Here is a 20,773-nt window from a genome sequence, read left to right as displayed (position 1 = left end):
TCTCCTCAACACTTTTTTTTTTTTAGAATGTCTAAATTTTTATTTGTGAGAAAACTGTGAAATGTCATGGAAAGACTAATGAGAGTCATCTGCTGGGGGAAAAAAAGGTGGCATCACCTCATCCTGCCCACAAAACCAGAAGTGTTTGTGATCAGGCTCTGTTTCACTGCTGAGGTGCAATTAACAGCAAAGACAGCACCCTTTAAGGATTCTGAAGAGTTCAAAGGCAAATCTTTAAAGACTTAGTCATACATTGAGACTAACGAAAGGGAATAGACATGACAAGAAGCTTATCTTTTTTTATAAATGTGTTTTGATCTAGAAGCCAAATATGCTTACCTTTTGCAGATGAGGAAATGCTGAAATTATTCATCAGTGACAGTACAGAGGAACAGACACTTAGAATGCCTATTCTGTGCCCAAAATTATGTGAAAAGCTTTACATAGGTCACCTTACTTGATCCCTCACATCAACTCTACAGGCAGGTATTATCATCCCCATTTGATAGATGAGGAGCCAAGAGAAGCTGCTTCGCGGATTAAACTGGGTCAGAGGCTGAGCTAAAGTCAGAGCTGGACCTGCTTTGACCATCTGCGACTCTGTAAGCAGGCTAGAATCCCTTATGGAGAAGTAACATTCTCAAATAGTTTATTTTATTTGGATAAAATACATACTATCACACTCTTGTGTTTCTTTTAAAATCATAATCATACAAAGTAACAACCACTATTTTTTTTTTCTTTCTAGTTCTTGTTGGCTAGGACAATAGAGAAAACGCTAGAAGGAAGGCATAGTATCCATCACTTGCTGTCCCTGACAAACATTAGCATAAAATTTGTTTTCAAATGATGAGCATCTAAGGTTTTCCTTATTTTGATAGAAATTAGTTCTGCAGTTGTGTCTGATTCTTCTACTTGATAGCATTCCTGCCAGATCCCTTCACACAGCCCATTTGTCTTTGTATGAGACTGAAAAAAATGATGCCTCTCTTGTTTCATCAATTTTTCCCTCCTCATTTTAACTTACAGAGTGAAAAGGGTACTACCTAAGCTTGAATTCTAGCCTGAGAGCAAAGATGAGGTCAGTTGCCCAAATTAGGAAGTTAATCTTTTGACATTCCATTATACCTCTAGCTCATTTTGAAAATATTCAAAACAGCTGTATTTTGCATTACACTTTTTAAACAGTTCTCACCACATTTACTTGTTGATTTCTTTATTGCTAGTTATGATTAACACAGAAAACTGCAGAACTGTTTACTGGTTCAAGAAAATTCAAGGTGAAGAGCTGACATGTTTTAAAGGTGCCTTGCAGTCAGTGCCTTTAGACTCTTAAAAGGACTGGATCTGATAAACCTGTTTCCAGGGGAAGAATTGGTGAAGGAAACATTCTTCATTCTGAGGACATGACTCTTCCTTGCTGGCACAGACAGCCAGGGTCGTCAGTGGCCAGCAAGGACAAAAATGGACAGCTCTGTGACCTAGCCTTGACACAAGTGGATTGGTCAGCAAGTGTTCTTTTAGGGAAGGTAAGCAGTTACCTGAAGTATCATTTCCCACAAGTTTATAATTAGGAGGTGCCCACCTGCCATAGGGCTTCCCTGGTGGCTCAGATGGTAAAGAATCTGCCTGCAATGCGAGAGACCCAGGTTCGATCCCTGGGTTGGGAAAATCGCCTGGAGAAGGGAATGGCAACCCACTTCAGTATTCTTGCCTGGATAATCCTATGGACAGAGGAGCCTGGCGGGCTACAGTCCAAGGGGTTACAAAGTCGTGTCAGACTTGACACAACTGAGTGACTAACACTACTACTACTACTTACCATAGGATATGACAAGCTTGGAATCTGGGCTTCCATTTGAACTGTGTGACTGGCAGAAAGCCCTCTGTCTGGGAAGTATAATGTGGAGCCCAACACACACCAGGCTGGGTAGCAGGCATTTTTACAGATGGCAACCTCATTGAAGGGAACTTAGTGTCCCTCCCAGGAGGAAAAAGCCTGCCTCTCAGTTGGAATATGCCCCCAAGCTACTGAAACAATGCTCCTCCTTCCACTCCCAGTTTTCAAAAACATGACTCATAACTGAAGCACCTTATTACCACAATTATCACTCAGATACACAGATCTGCATCTGCCTGTTCAGACTTGAATTCAGATGCTCCAGGTGTCAAAAACCAGCCAGAAGCAGAGCCAGGAGCTCTCTCATACGTTAAATCTAATTTCAAGTTCTGAGGAATTCAAACAGCACAAAGATGCCAGGCCCTCAGGCTCTGGTCGCAGGCTGAAGCAGGCAAGCTTTGAAATCACCACATAAGAGCAACTTCATGCTTAAAATAATGAAATGCTTCGCCTGTTTTCCCCAGGCACCAGAGAACAGGCTGAGACCACCAATGTTTCTGTTTTTTGTTTTTTTTTTTTTTTTTTTTCAAGTTCACCTTTGGACCAGACACACAGAGTCTCCGTGTGGCCATTCAAAGTCAGATCTCTGCCATTTAGAAAGAACTTGGAACCACTTTGGCCCTGGGCTCAGACAGGAAGGGTGGGGTGACTTTTGACCAAGTTAAGCTGCTATGCTTTAAATAAACTGATCCAAAATAAAGTTTACAAGCTTTCTAATTAAAGAACTCACTATTTAGCAGGTAGAAAGAAACCGTTTCATTAGCAAAGAAAAGGCTGAGCGGATGGTTTTCACTGAGCCTGTGCCTACCTCGCCATCCTCCAGTTCCACGTCTAGGAAGTCGAAGTCTCTGAAGACCCTGAACTGCTGCTCGCTGTTGGTGTCATCCATGTTCTCCTGCTCCCGGGCCCCGTCCTCGGACGACACCAGGCTCGTCTGATGCTCCAGCAGGTCCAGGTCCCCGCACGACGAGAAGATCACCTGTGAACCGAGAGGGCTCTCCTGAGAAACCGCTCTCCCTTCGGTGGTTTGAGCTACAGAACCCGTAACTGGCTCCTGTAGCACTGTATTTCCAGTACACACCTAATTCCTTAAGTGGGTATTTTTAGAATGTTCTTTTATTATTTATGTTGGACAGGTGCCTTCAGATTAAACTCGTTGCAAAGACGCAAGTTCACGTACTAGGAAAATGTTTGAGTCAAATAGTTGCTTCTTAATGAAGACTGGATCCTACGTGTGTGTGTTTGTGTGTGTTTGAACTGAGCGTGTCTGTGTTCACAGACAGTCTACAGCAGCCAAGAAATTTTCCATTGTTTCTACACTGACTGAGGTTAGAAACTGTATAGATTCACATACACATACACATCACATACATATTATCACCTAAGATTTTAAGGACTACTGATGCCAACAAAATATGTTACTATAGAATGAACTGTGAGAGCAAAGGATTTAACCCTCTGAGAGATAAATCAGGAACTGGTAAAGAAAAAGAAACCTAAGTCAAGAAGTACAGAACTTGTTCATTTGAATTACAGAAGAGAAGCTGAGCAGCCGTGTTCAGAATTCACACTCAAATTCCTGTCCTGTTGATTTAAACAAAACTTTTTTTTTCTACTAAAATTTTAGTATGTCAGCATTTTAAAATTATATGTATAGGTTCTTTTTTCTTGGGCCATTTTAATATAACTTCTTAGGAATAATAGACTTGAAATAAATCTCAATGTTTTGCTCTGCAGCCTCTCCTGAACATATAGACTGATATTAAACAAAATGAACAATGTTCTTTTAATTTAACCATTATAACCTCTTGGTCTTCCTTGAAAGTAAAAATTCATTCATAACAATTTAAATATAACAACTGTCTCTCAACAGGAAAAAGTAAATGGATTTTAAATATACTTTTTTTTCCTCCAGTGTTTTAAGAACAGTCATAGGATTTGCACTAGGTTTTTATACAGTGGCACAACACACAGTCTGTACAGGGACTGCAAATGGTACCTGAGATAAACAGCACTGACGACCAGCCACCTAGTCAGGGAGAGATGAGGCACTAGAATTCTTTTTTTTTTAATGTGTCAGTTTCTACTGTATAGCAAAGTGAATCAGTTATATGTGTATATATATCCCCTCTTCTTTAGATTTCCTTCCCACTAGGTGACTACAGAGCACTGAGTGGAGTTCCCTGTGCTATACAGGAGGTTCTCATTAGTCATCTATTAGTATTTTATACATAGTATCAATAGTGTCAGTTCAGTTCAGTCAGTCAGGTGTGTCCGACTCTTTGCGACCCCATGAATCGCAGCACGCCGGGCCTCCCTGTCCATCACCATCTCCCAGAGTCCACTCAAACTCACGTCCATCGAGTCAGTGATGCCATCCAGCCATCTCATCCTCTGTCGTCCCCTTCTCCTCCTGCCCCCAATCCCTCCCAGCATTAGAGTCTTTTCCAATGAGTCAACTCTTCGCATGAGGTGGCCAAAGTACTGGAGTTTCAGCTTTAGCATCATTCCTTCCAAAGAAATCCCAGGGCTGATCTCCTTCAGAATGGACTGGTTGGATCTCCTTGCTGTCCAAGGGACTTCTCAAGAGTCTTCTCCAACACCACAGTTCAAAAGCATCAATTCTTCAGTGCTCAGCTTTCTTTATAGTCCAACTCTCACATCCATACATGACCACAGGAAAAACCATAGCCTTGACTAGACGGACCTTTGTTGGCAAAGTAATGTCTCTGCGTTTGAATATGCTATCTAGGTTGGTCATAACTTTCCTTCCAAGGAGTAAGCGTCTTTTAATCGATATTGTATATATTGTCAATCCCAATCTCCCAGTTCATCCCACCCACCGTTCCCCTGCTTGGTATCCATATTTGTTCCTACATCTGTGTCTCTGTGTTGCTTTGCAAATAAGTTCACTTGTGCCCTTTTTCTAGGTTCCACATGTAAGTGGTATTACATGGTGTTCTTCTCTTTCTGACTTACTTCACTCTATGACAGTCTCTAGGTCCATCCACGGAGAGACTAGCACTCTGATTTCCTCAGCTGAATGCTCCCTTTCCTAGTTAGTGTGGCTTTTCTTATTTGTAACACAGTAAACAGTTCTAGCTTGAAAGGCCACAGCACAGAAGCAGGCAGTTGGGATCTGAAGGGGAAAGTGTAACCACAGGGACAGAGAGAAATGGCCCCGCTGGCTGTGCTGCTGTGGAGATAAAGGCTGCATTCCCCTTCTTGGTGGGCTGGGAGGCTCCGCCCGCCCTCCCTGTCGTCATCCCTGGTCCCTCTGCCCTCCGTGATGTCACAGGGGCAGCAGCAAACCCACCAGTCAGCAACTGGGAAGGTGCCTCTTGCTGGAGTGCATTCCAGGGTGATAGTAAGTATCAGCCTTTACTCTAGGAACCTATGAGTCTCTTGTATTTCACCCAGTCATGAACTACATTAGCATATACATTTTGGAATTTTAAAAGCAACTCCACAGAGAAACCATTTGCTGGTTCTTACTTTACTTGAAAATAACTTGGTTTGCAAATTTCTTTTTTGGTTACTAATAAAGATGCTATAATACAGATGAAATAAAAATACCTGGCAAAACCAAACCTTTTGCCGCAGTGTTTGCACACACAATTTTAATTTTCTAAATTTTTAAAAAAGCTTCAGAAGTTAACTTCTGGTACTTTACTTATTCATTTTATTTCAAAGCCCAATGGTATATATTTTTTTCCAACTGTAATATCAGTAGAAGTTTATGCAAGAAAAAAAACACATCACTGTTTTCACCTTTTCATGAGTAAAACAGTGACATCACGTTAAATGCGTGCACAGAGTAAAATTACACGCCAAAGGCGCGTATGTCGGGTACAGTAGTGCAGGAGTGTCACATCACCTATTTTAAGAAAGTCTGGGTATATTCTTTAAAAATCTAGATACTAAAACATAAAAATAACTTGAGTTTTTATTTACCAACTTGAGTTTCTATTTGCCAACTGGAGCAGACAGCCAATACCATCTTTCAGTGTTTCTGAACTAAGTAATATTAAAAATCATAGTGTGGAGACAAGTCTAAGAGATTGATCAAGATGATGGATATCATACTTGTAATTCATAGTTGAATCATCTAAACTACAAGACCAAAAGCAAAAGCAATACCGATACCAAAATAAATATGACACACGACAGAACTTACGGATGGATTCTTGCTTAATCCTACTTCCTGGCCACACAGAGAAAGGACGTGCACCAACTTCTCTTTGGTCCTCTTCTGGAAAAGAAGCACACAGGTTTTAATCTGGGGACCTGTGATCAAACCTGCTCTCATCCTGTGGCCATCAGCCACACGGGGCTAATATACTGAGATGTACCCAGAGAACAGAGAGATGTAAAACACAGGAAGAGCTGGTATGAAAGACGAGTGTGAAATAGCTCATCAATGACTATATATTGATTATATGCTGAAAAATATTTTAGACATATTAGCTAAAATGTTACTAAAATTAACTTGACCTGCCTTTTTTTCTTTTTTCTTTTTTAGAAAGATGACTGTTAGAAATACTTAAATGAGGCTCACATTGTATGTCTACTGGACAGTGCTGTTCTGAACATTCCTAAGGGAGAGGATATGAAAGTCAATCCCTTGGTTCTTAGCAGATACTCATTACTCCCCTTGGTCATCTTTCTTGTGTGCTACAACTTTCAGTCATTAGCAAGCCCTTCCTTACACCTAAATTAAATCTCCTATGTTACAAAACAAATCTCTTTACCCCAAATGGGAGGATAGCTTTACTTTCTGCAGATTTAAATTTGACTATTTGCAAGCCATGTTAAATCTTTCTCAACTTATTCTTCCTATAGTTAAACAGATTCAATTCCTTTTGCTTTTCTTCATAAACCTTACTTTTCAGTTCCTTAAGCATTGGGATTCTTCCAGAAACCATCACATTTTCCAATGACATAGATAAAGTAGGTCTCAGAATGATGGGTGAGTTGAGAATGAAAAAAGATGAGTAACCAGAGCTGAAAAATGTCAACATGCTTCAGAACTACTCTTAAAGCAATCACCCTAATCGCTTGAAAATGATTTTTTTCCCTTTTTAACCTGATTTAAGTTAATAGGGAGCCTGCAAGGAGGCCAGGATCATTCACAGATTTTCCTTCTTGATGTAACTCAGTTCCCTGCATCCTTCTTGAGACACTCAATATGGTGTCACTTCAAGGTCAAAGACAGGAGGCCCTTGGTGTTGAAGAATGGCAGAAGATTCCTTAACCTCTTTCTCTAGGTTTTAGTGGGCATTCTGCAGTTCTGGGAAGGAGTCAACACAGAGGAACATGGAACAGGGCTGTGCATGTGTCTTCTCTTTTCCAAACCCCCAAGAGAGTAGAGCGGGTTCTCTGTTCAGCTCACAGTGAACACCCACTGAGCACCAGCTCAGCTCCAGCAGGGGCTGCGCTGGGGGCTCCATCTTCCCAGCCTCTGAGAGTGAGGATGAGTCCTGCTGGGCGTGCACACTAAGGGGTTTCCCTCTGCACAGCGTCCACGTCCACTTCTCCTTCTCCTGGTAACGCAGCTCCTTTTCATCTTGGTACGGCTCTTCTCCCACCAGGGGATACTTTTCCTCCCTCGTAGGGATTGCAAGAATCCTTTCTCTAGAATGGGGCTTCCCTGGTGGCTCAGACAGTACACAATCTGCCTGCAGTACAGGAGACCCAGGTTCGATCCCTGGGTTGGGAAGATCCCCTGGAGAAGGGAATGGCAACCCACTCCAGTATTCTTGCCTGGAAAATCCCATGGACAGAGAAGCCTGGTGGGCTACAGTCCATGGGGTCAGCCAAGAGTCCGACACGGCTGAGCGACTAACACTTTAATTTTCTCTAGAATTGCTGTGGATGTCAGGGAGGGAAGGCCTCTACCCCGAAATGGTCAGAGGCAAAGACCATGTAAATCTGGAGCTGCCAGAGGTCGCTGGTGCCTCACAGGGAAGAGCCTGCCTGAGGATGAAGTCAGCAGAGAGGAAAGCAGGACTTTGGGACGGGAAGGTGAGGCCGTGAGGAGGAGGGAGAGGGTCTAAGGAGTGTGTGTGCTAGAATCCAGCTCCACTTGAAGCCGTGATACAGGAGTGAACACATGCCTTTTTCACTTCAGGCAGTTTTTCACTGGGCTTCTGGCACATGTCACCCAAAGAGCCCCAAATAATGCACAGGTTTCACTTGACAGCAAGTCCGGTGACATCAATAACCCATAGAGTGAAAAGAGACAAGGCAAGCACGGAGGAATCTGGGCGCCTGCTCCGCTCATGTCAGCCATGCATGAACCCCTTGACTGGATCCAGGGCCGGCAGCATGCAGCCCTGCCACAGAGGATTGGTTGGGAGAACTAGGATTTATTATTTGGAGGAAAGAGGACTCATTTGGGTGAGTGGTAGAGTGGGTAGGTTAAGTGTCTGAAGGGCTGCCATGTGAGAGATCTGATTGCATTTTCTAAGCCTTAAGAGAACTAGGATCAATAAGTAGAAGCAACAGAGTGTCAGACTTCATTCAACTCAACATAATGAACTCTTTAGAGAGTAAAGGGGTCCCCTCGGAATACGGATGCTATGAGCTCCTCATCACTGAAGTGCTGATGCCCAGGTGGGTGACATCAGGAGGGTGGCTGCCCAAATCGCATATCACAGCTGGGTTCAACGGGCCCCCTAAGCTCCCGTCCAATCCTGCGAGTCGAGGACTCTTTACCTGGGAATACTGGGGCCTTTTCCAGCTGACAGGGACAAGGACGTTGGAATTGGAGCCTGAGGAGGTGGAGGATGCACTCCGGGTGACGGCCATGGCCCTGGGCTTCCCATCACGCCCAGAGGAGTTCTGCAGTTCATCATACCGTCTCCCAATGATGGGCGTCTGCAGGGAAAAGAGCAGAGAAGCATACATTCTTCTGTCTCATCCACAGTCCTTGGTACGTGGCTCGGTCTCCCAGCAGCAACCAAGAACTGCTTATTTGATGAAAATGTAGAGAAGTTCAGTGTTATGCGGAGGCTCATTTCCCTGATGTTCAAGAACACATCCTAAACCATTTTGCTTCCCTAGTGGCTCAGATGGTAAAGAATCCGCCTGCAATGTAGGAGACCCGACTCTGGGTTGGGAAGATACCCTGGATAAGGGAGTGACTACCCACTCCAGTGTTCTTGCCTGGAGAATTCCATGGGAAGAGGAGCCTGGCAAGCTACAGCCCCTGAGGTTGCAAAGAGTCAGACACAACTGAGTGACTAACACAAAAACCATTTTGCATCTTCAACACCTTCCCACCCTCTTGAGCAACTGAAAACAAATCCAATTGCTTGTTCTTAAATGCACTTCAGAAATGACTGTAAAGATGAGAAGGGAAACATGCAGGAAAGCAAATCATTTTCAGATGTTTAAGTTTGAAAGACTTTCTTAAGACCAAAATTCCTTCCCCTCATCCCAACCTGTAATCACCAACCTTATACTCTCAAGTATTTAAAAATTTATTTAAATCTATGTTTTCAATTATTTAAATGAAACAGTCAGGGCCAGGTTCTTGGGCAACATTTAAGAAATTTCACTTCCTGAGAGGTCTGTAATGTGGTAGCTGGGTAGGCAGCACCTCCCAAACTTCAGCCCCAAGGGGGTCTCTGCAGAAACCTGTTCACAGGCCCCCATTCAGAGATGAGAGACACTGGCTGGGCGTGTTCCACCTGTCTCTCCAGGCCCATCTTTCTGGAGCAACTGGGTCTCTGGGGCGTGCAGCTGACTGGCTACAGGTCTTCTGTACTTCTTTGGAACAGAATGCTAACTGCTGTTGCTAAGTCACTCAGTCGTGTCTGACTCTGTGCGACCCCATAGACGGCAGCCCACCAGGCTCCTCCGTCCCTGGGATTCTCCAGGCAAGAACACTGGAGTGGGTTGCCATTTCCTTCTCCAATTTGGAACAGAATAAACTTGAGTAAAAGAGTAAGCGCCCCTCTCCTACCCGAGCAATATAAGCTGTTTAAAATGGAAAAATATTGATTTGATACCTTAATGTCATATATAAACATCACAACAGTAGCAATAAACAGCGTCTCACCCTGAGTGTTGAATGGTCAATGGGACGATTGTTTGAAAAAACCCAATCTGGCTACAACTGAGCTGATAAGTTGCATGTCAGCAGACCTAGTCTATTCCTTCAGTGAACTGATTCATTCAGCCAAGCTGAAGAATATGCATGAAGTACGTTCATGCATTAGACACTGTACAGACCGTAATTACAAAGTGGACAGACCATGGTTTCTGCTTTAGGGGGCTTATCGGTCATGGGGTAAGAGAGACAGGAAAGCAAATGTATTTTTATATCTTAGACTAACATACTTAAGTGCAGGTTTCCAAAAGTTTGTTCATGGACCAGCAGGTAAATCGGACTAATTTGTGTCCTCTTTTCTTCCTGACTCCTTAGTTTGGTTCATAGGTCTCTTCTCTCCACATTCCTTTCTTTCTTAAGGCAAGAATTTAAATAGTGGTTCTGTAAAAAGCAGTGTGGGAGACTTCCCTGATGGTTCAGTTTTTAGAGCTCCATGTGCCCACTGCAGGGCCGGTGGGTTTGATCCCTGGTCGGGCAACTAAAATCCTGCATGCCGTGTGACCCCACCAAAAAAATTGGAACTTAATAAAAATGAAAACACAACATATCAACTTAAAAAAATTATTAAAGAAAAAAAAGCAGTGTGGCTTGGGGAAATGACCATAAGGGCAGATTCCATAAATCTCGGTCATTCACTGGTTTGGCTACAGTTCAGGAAAGAAGGTTGCAGATACCAGACAGGACGTGGCAGCAGTCAGATAAAGAATGAGTGAAGCTCATGGTTTAAAATGCTTAAGATCATTCCATTTTAAAAATTGTCTTTTCTGTGGAATCGTTTTTACATAACTGAGGCTAGCTTCTATTTTTAAAAGCTGCCAAATGAGAGCCCCTGTGAATGTGTTCTTAAAAAAGAAAAAAAATAGAACCTCATTAGGCCTTAGAAGCTTTCATTTGACATAAATGTAAAGGAAGTCTCCCCTTCTCTAGGCTGCTAGTTTAGAACTTTGCTACTATGTATTCATGCTAAAGTTTACGGGAACAGTTAACATACCTCTGAGATATCAAAGTGGAAGTCTAGGGTTTTTCCAGGTAATTCCTTGGATGAGCTCGTCCACACTCGATGTATTTCTATCTTTGAGAGGTCGCTGTGTTGGTAGGAAGGCAAAACGAGGCTGGCAGATCGAGAAACCACCAGCTTCAAAATATTCAGAGCTTCTCTCCAGTGAACGCTCTGAAGGAAATGAAACAGTCAATACTTAAAAACTTATTTCATTAAAAAAAAACTAACATGCTCTTAGCTACTGAAGCTTCTCATGACCTGTCAGAACTCACTGATTTAAAACAGTGCAGGAAATCCTTTGATAAGTAAAAGGCAAATGACATAAAAAAGATAATTTATCTGTAAGAGGACCTACATTTAGGAAATAAGCAAATAAAAAAACAGTTTTGTCCACATTCAAATAAACAGAAGTTTAAAATAACAAGGTACCACTTTTGCTAATGAGGTACTTCCTTAATTTGAAAACCGAAACAAAACAAAAAAAGCTCCACCCTCCATTGCAGTTACGCTACTGTTCCCTCACTCCTCAAGATTCTCCCTGCCTCCAGTTTCCATCCACGCTTCCTGCTTCTCTGGCTCTTTCTGCTCCATTTGCTTCCTGGGCGTCTGCCCTCTGCCCTCAGCCCTCTTCTCTTCTTGTCCGTGTCTTCCCCATGACCTAACCCCGGAGTCTGGGAACCATTCTTAACTCCCCTCTTCCCTCCCTCCTGAGAATCTGACCTCTACCCCTGCCCACCTCCATTCCTGTTGGCACTGACTCAGCTGAATCCTCCCTGGACTATTTCAGTGGTCTCTTAACTGGTTTCCCCACTTGCAGCCTCTCCTTGGGTCCATCAAACCCATTCCAGCTACAGTGATCTTTCCAGCATCTTCAGCTCAAGCCACTTCCCCGCTTAAACATCTTCAAGAGCTCCTCCTGGTGGACAAGGAGGAGTCCACACTCTTCGAGCAAGGCCTACATGGGTAATCTCCCCTGGAATTCGCCATACCAGCCGATGTCTCTAGCCTCTGTGCGTTTCCTCATGCTATTCTCTCATCCTGGAATGCCCTTCCTCTCCTTCCTTATCCAACTCCTACTCTTCCTGAAAGTCGCATTGTGTTTCACCATCTTTGTGTCTCTGACGACTCCCAGGCAGACCGAGACACTTCTCCCATAAAAATACTGAACATGGATAACCAGCCTGATAAACATGATTATTTGTCTAGGACTTGGAATAAAAGCACATGAAGTAAAACGCATTCCCTTCATTGTTAAATTCTGCACAAGGGAGGTCATGGTTTGATATGAAATTAGCCACCATTCAGGATAAGATCGCAAGTACCAGGGATGATCCACAGGCCTAAGAACAGGTAGTCTAATAAAACAATTTTTTTTTTTGAACAAGGGGCAAAGATGTGAACTGACCCTCTGTCTCTCGTGAGTGTCAAGTCAGAAAGCGATAATGAACATCTACCACATGGTACAACTGTTACTGGAGCAATGCCACTTGGAGGGAAAAAAAAGCTTGAAAATCATTTTTAGTATTTGCAAAATCTGCAAGTAATGTGACTGGTGAAGTGAAGATGGGGAAAAAATTGTTTAAAATTGTCAAGCTTAGTCAATCAATTTAACCAGAGAAAGCCGAGCATTTGCCCTTAAACTCTGAAACTCACCAAGTACACAGTGTTTTGTTTGTTGGAGTATCTTCAAGTATAAGTATGCCATTTCTTAGCCTTAGTTCCTTTGACCCTAAGTGACAATTTTCTCCTCTGAATTAACCCTTCTCATCTAAAACACCTGGTCTGGAACCAGGCACACACAAGTTGCTTCTTCCTTCTCCTTTGAAATAGAACCCCTCAAACAAGACCTTGCCCCTGCCCCTCAAGCCAGGACATGCTTTCAGTATCTGGCCTTTAAGCTCAGGAGGCAGAGACGTGTCCTCTGAAGGCTCAGGAACGTGATGGGGCCTGGTCCTGTCTTTCTCCTCAGGACACCGCTCAGGGTGCTGGTCAGCCACTGTCTTGGCCGCTCTCAGTGTGTTATGGACATTGATAAATGAACACGCAGCCTGGCACCCATAAAACTATGGCCAAGTACAAGCTCCATGCAAAGGCTGTCTTTCTGGAACGACTGTCTGGAAACATCCTGGTTCAATACTCACTTGCACGTATTTTTCAATGGTCTTCAGAACTTCCACATTGAACTGCTTTACAGGCACGACAGAAAGGTCCATGTAGCTGAGCAGACTGTGGATCACCTGCAGGAGGGGCTGCTGCATGCTGGGGAGGCCCTTCTCCAGCAGCTGTGGGGGCAACGGCAGGGTGAGTCATCTGACACCAGATTCTACACAGAAGCACCACGGTCTCCTAGTACCTTTACGACTGCACATTTCCTTAGAAAGGAGAAGAAAATCCTAACTACTGAAGAGGGGGAGATGTTATCAAAGGCAATGCTGTAGGTCTGATATATAAATATAATATTCAGGGACCTCCCCGGTGGTCCCGTGGTGAAGCCTCTGTGCTTCTTCCACAGCAGGGGGCACAGGGTGTGATTCCTGCTCGAGAAACTAAGATCCCACAATGCCATGCAGCACAGCCTAATAAGTAAGTAAATAAAAGCTCTTTTAAAAAAGAAAAATGCTTATAAAAATTTTTTTAAAGACCTAAAAAAATTCACACAATGGAATACAACAAAATAAACCTCAAAAGGAAAGCATCAAACACCACCAGTGACTGAAAATTACAAATGAAAACAAAAGAGATACATTTACAAGTTATCAAATTGATGATAGTACTGGGGAGGCTATAGGAGGGGTAGAAATCATCGGTGGAAACGGTAACTTGGATAATCTGGCAATTGAGATCAAGATAACTAAAAGGGTTCATATCTTTTGAAATAGTAATTACATTTTAGGAACTTTTCCAAACCTAGAGACAGATACCAAGATTTAAGTATGAGATTTCACCACGGCATTATTTATAATGGTTAAAAAAAAAAAAAAAAGAAAAATCCCACACAAAACAAGAAAGCTCTGTGAGCAATTTAAATATCAAACACTAGGGAAATAGATACATAAATTATGGTAATCTGTATGATGAAATACCATGTATTCAACAGAACGTTTTTAAAGACAATAAAAGATATTAGCTATATTAAGTGAAATAACAAAGAAGGGATATATAGTTTCTATATAGTAAATGATGCTAACACTGATGTAAATGGGTGTGTGTTATACAGAAATAACACAGGAAGGACACCCAACAAAATCTTACTAGTGTTTCTCTCTGGATAATTTTAATTATTGGATGATTTTTCTTTTCTTTTTACTGTTCTGTACCTTCTGAATTTTCTGCTACAAACACATACTGCTTTTATAATCAAGAAAGAAGTCAATGATATTTTCAAAAAGGAAAGAAAAATAATGAGCAAATTGATGTGACAGACATAATGAAAAAAGTTACTGTTCAAAACTAAAAGATAATAGAAATGATTCAAAGAAATGCTGAAATTCCACATCAAAAGTGGCCGAAAGAACTGAACAGTTAACAAATGAGGAAATAATTACACAAATCTATTGGGTGAAAAAATGAGTATCTTCAAAAATATATGCTTTGTTAATGAGTTCAGAGCACACAGCCATTAAACATAGTCAAGTCCTTAAATAAGATTTGAACACCCAGAATAATTTGAATAAAATCTTCCTGTCTCTGGCATGTGCTGACAGGTACCAGGGTAGTGAAAAGGAGTTTAGGCTTTGGAGGCAGCGATACATCATTTCAAAGGCTGGTCTGACACCTTACGCTTGTGGCAGGTTACTAAACCCGCGGATTCTCCGATTCTGTTATAGTCACTGAGTTATTGTGAGAATCAGTTGGTCTAACTGATTCTATACAGCATCTATGATAATACATAGTAAGTGAATACATGATCAATAAATGAAGTTAAGGCTCTTATTACCAGTTTCACACACATATTTTACCCATGGTGGTGGTGGTGGTTTAGTCGCTAAGTTGTGTCCGATTCTTGTCAGCCCACCAGGCTCCTCTGTCCACGGGATTTTTCAGGCAAGAATATTGGAGTGGATTGCCATTTCCTTCTCCAGGGAATCTTCCCAACCCAGGAATCGAACCCGGGTCTCCTGCATTGCAGGCAGATTCTCTACTGACTGAGCTGAGGGAAGCCCACTATTTTGCCCACAGAAACTATAATAGATTTTATCCTCAATTCAGGAACTTACCTCTGCCAGGTAGGTAACCATATTCAAGGTGATGTCAGCATAGGCTTCATGAAGGTACCGGCAGACCACATTGACCCATGTGGCACAGTCCCTCGTGTAGCTGTGTGTTTTATAAAGAGTCATGACGTGTGCAAGATTGGAAAGTTTGGGGTTCTTCTCTTCCAAACAAACCTTTTACGAGAAGAAAGTCAACTAGTGATACAACAGCCTGATGAATAAGGAAGAAATGTTAGCAATTTTGCTCTAAGCCCCAGCAGCCTGGAAAACTGATGGATACATTTTTTGGGGCAGCTGCAGAATACTTAGTCATTTAATTTTCACCAATTTTTTCCCACTTATTTTCTCAATAATGACCATGTGAATCAGCCGCCCAGAAACGTGAATTACTAGTGATATCAGTTAGTATCTTCAGGTTTATGAAACGTTATCACCCCGGGCCTGGTAACCGCTGTCCAACATCGGGTCTTGGATCTGCCTGAGGGTGAAGCCTTAAGGCATACCTGAGCGATTCTCTCAGCTACATCCTTACAGAACTGGTTGGGGTTTTCAAAATGCTGTATCAGCTGGGGCAGAAGACACAAGACATTCAGTGGAAACCCTGGATTAGAGAAGATACAAATGGAGATATGTGAATATGGTGCATTTGAGCCATTAACAGCATGAAGGCCTATTACAGATTTTATTCCGAGGAGATGCAAAAGCAGCCTTTTGAAGTAACTTTGATCTAACATAAAATCCATGATAAATGTACAACCACAAGGGCGTCCGTTCAAAGCAGGCACTGAAGTCGATTTGTGGTTTTCAGGTACAGGGCTGTCATGCTATCGACTGCTGCAAATAAAAATGATTGTTGGCATAGATTTTAAAAAGCGGATTAAAATGAACTGAAGCACTAGTTTGAAGTTTTTATCAAAAAAATGTATTTCAAGGAAAACTTGTTTGAAAAGACACAGGCCAATCAATTTACATTATCAGAAAGATTCTTTGAAATGATGAGGAGCAGCTTAGTTCTACTGTATTAAGCTTTGGCTTCCTGGAAAGAATTGTGGGCCACATGCCATGGTATTAAAAATCTGGTTTGCTGATTTAATTCAAAACAACAGGGAACCAAGGGAATTTTCAAGAGGAAAACAAAGGCTCAGAAAAATAAAAGATTTAAGAGTTAAGAAAAAAGAGAAAATGTCTGTATAAGAGCAATGGAATAAACTAGCACTGTCTGCAATGTGATCTGGAAAGCAGAAAGAAAAATCTCATGTATTATTCTTGCCCCTTTTATGCGACTGCCTTAAAAACATCTACAATATACATAGTTAAGACTTATACAGGGCTTCCCTAGTGGCTCAGTGGTGGAGAATCCTCCTGCCAATGTAGGAGACCCAAGTTCGATCCCTGGTCCAAGAAGATGCCACGTGCTGCAGAGCAACTAAGCCCATGCACCACAACTATTGAGCCTGCGCTCTAGAGCCTGGGAGCAGCAACTACTCAGCTGACGTGCTGCAACTGCTGAAGCTCACGCACCCTTGAGCCCGAGCTCCGCAACAAGAGAAGCCACCACAATGAAGAGGAGCCCCCACTTGCCACAACTGGAGAAAGCCTGCTTGCAGCAAAGACCCAGCACATTAAAAAATAAATTTAAAAAAATTAAAGAAACACTTCTATACAAATTTTAAAAGAAAAAATAAACTATTCCCAAAGAACCATTTTTAAACACAATCATTAAAAGCACTAAGCCCACATTATCTTATTACACTAAACACACGTTCCACCGTGACCAGAACTTAAGAGTGTGAGCTTTACCAATGGCTTGAGACGAGTCCACCATGGATACTTTGGACACTGGAGTCAGCAAGCTGAACAGCTGCAAGGTAAGGTCGGTGGTGGTGAGGGAGGTGAACCCCTTCAGCAGCAGCTGCTGCAACCCCGAAAAGTCTGCCCACTTGAGCTGCGCCTGGAGTTTCTCTAGTTTTTCTCGGTTCTCAGCTTTATCAAGTGGCATGTGAGCCAGCAGTCTGTTCAACAGCCTCAGGGCCATTAGGTATTCAAACTCAAAATCGGATTCCATCAAAGCCACCGTGACCCAAAAGATGGTGGCCAACAGGTTGGTTGGATGGTTTATGTGAGATGGGTCGGTGAGGCTGTCCTTCAAGGAGGACGAGCTTCTGGTTTTCGAGGAGAGGCCTTGTTGGGTACAGGCCTGAATTCTGTCCAGGGTGGCACTCCGAGGTGGGTCTGAGGACCGGTCGACAACACCGAACTTCTTGGGCACAGAGAAGCTCCTTTGATGCCGGCTGCGTTCTGCGGCTGCTGTGTTGCCACTGGCTGCCCCAGGGTTCACGTTGAGTTGTCCTGTGCTCTTTCTGCTTGCCGTCAGCTTAGCGTTAGAGCTTAAGTCTGGTGATGAAGAGCTGGGTATAAGAATTAAAGAGGTCAGTAGGAATCCAGTGCATTTCAGTGAAAGGCTAGTCCTTTTAAGATCCATCAACAAAGTGGGGAAATCATTCCTTGGAAATATTACTTTCTAATCATTTTTTTCCACATTCTTAAATGAAAAGGAATATGTTTCCTTATTCTTAAACATAATGCTATAAAAAACCAAACTTAACCAGAACAATCCTCACTAACAAAACAACAAAACCAAATACTGACTTTAACTTATTGAAAAGTTAAAGAAATAAGCAGTTGGCTCTAAAGTTTACTGATGATTCATTTAATTTTTGTTTGAATTTAGGTGAGAATAATTATGAAATAAAATGTATCTAATAGGTATAAATGTTAATACTCTATTAACTGATAAAAGGAACAGATACAGAAATATCTAGAAAGAAAAATGTAAATGCTTGTGTTAAAGGTCAATTTTTGTATTTATAAAATTTATGAAAAATGATTTCTAAGTCTATTCCTATCAACATTGTTGCTGAATTTTTACTGATATAGATTAACCTGTGGGTTTATACAGATAAATATATATGATGTTAGTAATTACACTAAAATTACCTCTTATAAAAATGTTCACCTTAAAAATGAAACAAGGCCCAACCTGCTATAACATTACTGATTCAATTTCAAGCAAGATGAGCTTAATTTTCCAAACAGAATATGCAACTGTGAATGATTTAAAATGGGTTATTAAACATTGACAGGAACAAAGGGAATTAAAAACTAAAAAAGAAAGATCCTAAGGTAGAAATTTCTTCAAGTAAAATCAACATTTATTTCAAATGTTTTTATGGTGATGGATCAGATAAGTCTTGTATATATGCATTTAAAAAAGAATGCTTAGTTTGTTTCTATAAAATGTGATAAATAGGATAATTATATAAAATATGAAAAAATACTCATAGAAATAGGAAATTTAAAAAAGCTAATATTTGTATTAGTTAGAAGTAACACATTGTCTAACTTCCTGTGTATATATGTGTCTGTTGTAATTTCCTTTTTTTTTTTTTTAACTGAAGGAAATGTCATACATACTTTCTCGGGTCACAAACAGACTTCAAAAAACTAGATTTGTTCTTTAGACTTTGCCCAAAGTCCAGGCTTCTCCAAAATATTTGGTACAGTGTATCTGATTTTAAAATATTGTTCAGCTGATGCTCACCGAGATAGTACAGTTAAGAGATCAGTGTTCTTCAAGCAGTCAGACAAGTTGTCCACGGCAGCTTCCAAGGTAAGAAGGGCTTCCATGACATAACCCTGCCAGACACACAAAGACAACATTCTGTGCCACTTACAATTACTGCTAGCACCTTGAAGATCAATTTAATGGATACAAACTTTATTCAAATACTGATACCATCTTTGAAAGCTGGACAGTCATGGCTACTTTAATTTACAAAGAAATTTTAAGGGCTACTTGGGAAACTCAGATGGCTTAGGAGTTAGCAGGTAATCGTGATGATTTCTCTCCCTAGATGTGAGGTTTTCAACAGATCAGTCTCATTCAAAACCCAACAGGGAGGGGTAAGGCTACAGTGGGCAAGCGTGGCCCCTTGCTGGGGGGGATGGTGGGCATTTGAAACACAGAATGGCAACATCTGAAAGCCAGAGATTAAGAGATGAAGGATGAGAAGGGCTGTGACTCGGGCATTTTAAAGTGTGCTTCCAATGGCCAGAGGAGGAAAAGAAGCCGAAGTCTCCAGGTGTACAGCCCTCTGAGATGCAGAACATTTCTGATGGAAAAGAAGGCCTTCCCTCAGCTACAGAGCTTGTAATGCCCCTGGCTTTCCACCTGTTCAGCTCTCCAGTCTCCGGGTTCCACAGTCCACAGGGTCCTCTTGTGGCATCTACTCTGCCCACTGTTTCTTTAGCTTTTCTCAGTTTATGGAAGGCCAGCCATACAGACAGGAGTGGTGCTCTGCACAGACACAGTAGCACCCTACCCCCCTTCTCTGGGTGAGGAGGCTGCACAACTGCATCTCAGGTTGTTAGTAAAAGGACAAAAACAAGACAAAATACCTCCCCCAGGCCCCACCAAACAAAATCACTAAAAACAAAGAGTCGCCAAAGGATTTCAGTTACTGGCTCAATATAAGTGCCCACTGAATTTCTAGAACAGCACCCCCTCTGGAGAGATATTTATAAAAACAAAAGTCAACCTCTGCAATTTTTAAATAAATTATACATGTCTGAACAGCTGGGATAATTGGCAGGAGGAAGAAAGTTCAAAGAAAGTCATTAACTCCTCATCTCTGCACTGAGAGAAGGGTGACTGCCCCTGCTTTCCTTCTGTACCTGAATCTCATCTCCGTGCTCGCCAATCACCTCCACCAGCCTGGAGAGGAGGTCCGACAAGGCGTGTGCTGACAGAGGTTGTTTGAGGGCCCGGAATATCTGGAAGGACCGGCCGGCATAGTGCCGGGAGGAGCTGGCGAGGGCCGTCTGCAGCGCCACTTCACTCAGGTGCTGCTCCAGGTGGAAACCTAGGGCACAGGGGCGGGAGCAGGTCAGCGCTCAGCTGCTAACCGAGGCCCCCAGCCATCTGCGCGCTTACAACAGGCTGGCTGCACAGCGCCCCCTCCTGGTGGTACTCACTTAAAAATGAACCCTGTGATTGGGACTGACAGACACTGCTATGTATAAAACAGACAGCTAATGCTTGTGTGTTAAGTTGCTTCAGTCGTGTCCAGCGCTTTTGCGACACCATGGACTGCATCCAGCCAGGCTCCTCTGTCCATGGGATTCTCCAGGCAAGAATACTGGAGTGGGTTGCCATTTCCTCCTCCAGGGAATCTTTCCGACCGTATCCAACTGGCATCTCTTACGTCTCCTGCATTGACAGGCGGGTTCTTTACCACTAGCACCATCTGGGAATTCCTATAATGAATGAGAACCGGCTGTATAGCGCAGGGAACTCTACTCAGTGGTCAGTGGTGACCTGAATGGGAAGGAAATCCAAAAAAGGGGATATGTGTATATATAAGGCTGGTTCTCTTCGCTATACAGTAGAAATGTTCACCTTAACACAATATTGTAGAGCAACTATACTTCAATAAAACAAAAAATTAAAACCAAATCTGAATCAATCTTAAAGGGGCACAGTG

General features: G+C 42.3%; 1 protein-coding gene and 1 long non-coding RNA gene across 22 annotated transcripts in view; one reads left to right on the top strand and one right to left on the bottom strand.

The window, feature by feature from the left end:
• The window catches only part of ZAR1L, a 91,284-nt gene extending 87,589 nt beyond the window's left edge, over window positions 1-3,695 (top strand). For 2 of the 5 annotated variants that reach the window (XR_006544139.2, XR_006544137.2), the window contains exons 14-15: window positions 1,227-1,529; window positions 2,638-3,695. This is a non-coding gene — a long non-coding RNA (zygote arrest 1 like). Of the gene's footprint in view, window positions 1-1,029; window positions 1,530-2,637 lie in introns of all 5 variants that reach the window. The other 3 variants (XR_006544140.2, XR_006544138.2, XR_006544143.2) reach the window with 3 other exon arrangements.
• Window positions 1-20,773, bottom strand: part of FRY (FRY microtubule binding protein) — a 428,089-nt gene that overhangs the window by 28,018 nt on the left and 379,298 nt on the right. For 16 of the 17 annotated variants that reach the window (XM_044927339.2, XM_044927345.2, XM_044927344.2 and 13 more), the window contains 10 exons: window positions 19,965-20,152; window positions 18,832-18,926; window positions 17,031-17,638; window positions 15,734-15,831; window positions 15,234-15,404; window positions 13,158-13,298; window positions 11,008-11,187; window positions 8,618-8,779; window positions 6,078-6,152; window positions 2,709-2,879 (listed from right to left, as the gene is read on the bottom strand). In XM_044927339.2, coding sequence (XP_044783274.1) covers window positions 2,709-2,879; window positions 6,078-6,152; window positions 8,618-8,779; window positions 11,008-11,187; window positions 13,158-13,298; window positions 15,234-15,404; window positions 15,734-15,831; window positions 17,031-17,638; window positions 18,832-18,926; window positions 19,965-20,152 — 1,889 coding nt within the window. The remainder of the gene's footprint in view (window positions 1-2,708; window positions 2,880-6,077; window positions 6,153-8,617; window positions 8,780-11,007; window positions 11,188-13,157; window positions 13,299-15,233; window positions 15,405-15,733; window positions 15,832-17,030; window positions 17,639-18,831; window positions 18,927-19,964; window positions 20,153-20,773) is intronic. The other variant, XM_044927332.2, reaches the window with a different exon arrangement.

This window comes from Bubalus bubalis, chromosome 13 (assembly GCF_019923935.1).
Source record: "Bubalus bubalis isolate 160015118507 breed Murrah chromosome 13, NDDB_SH_1, whole genome shotgun sequence".
Lineage (NCBI taxonomy): Eukaryota > Metazoa > Chordata > Mammalia > Artiodactyla > Bovidae > Bubalus > Bubalus bubalis.
Note: the sequence above shows the minus strand (reverse complement) of the source record. Positions and strands in the feature narration are given on the sequence as shown.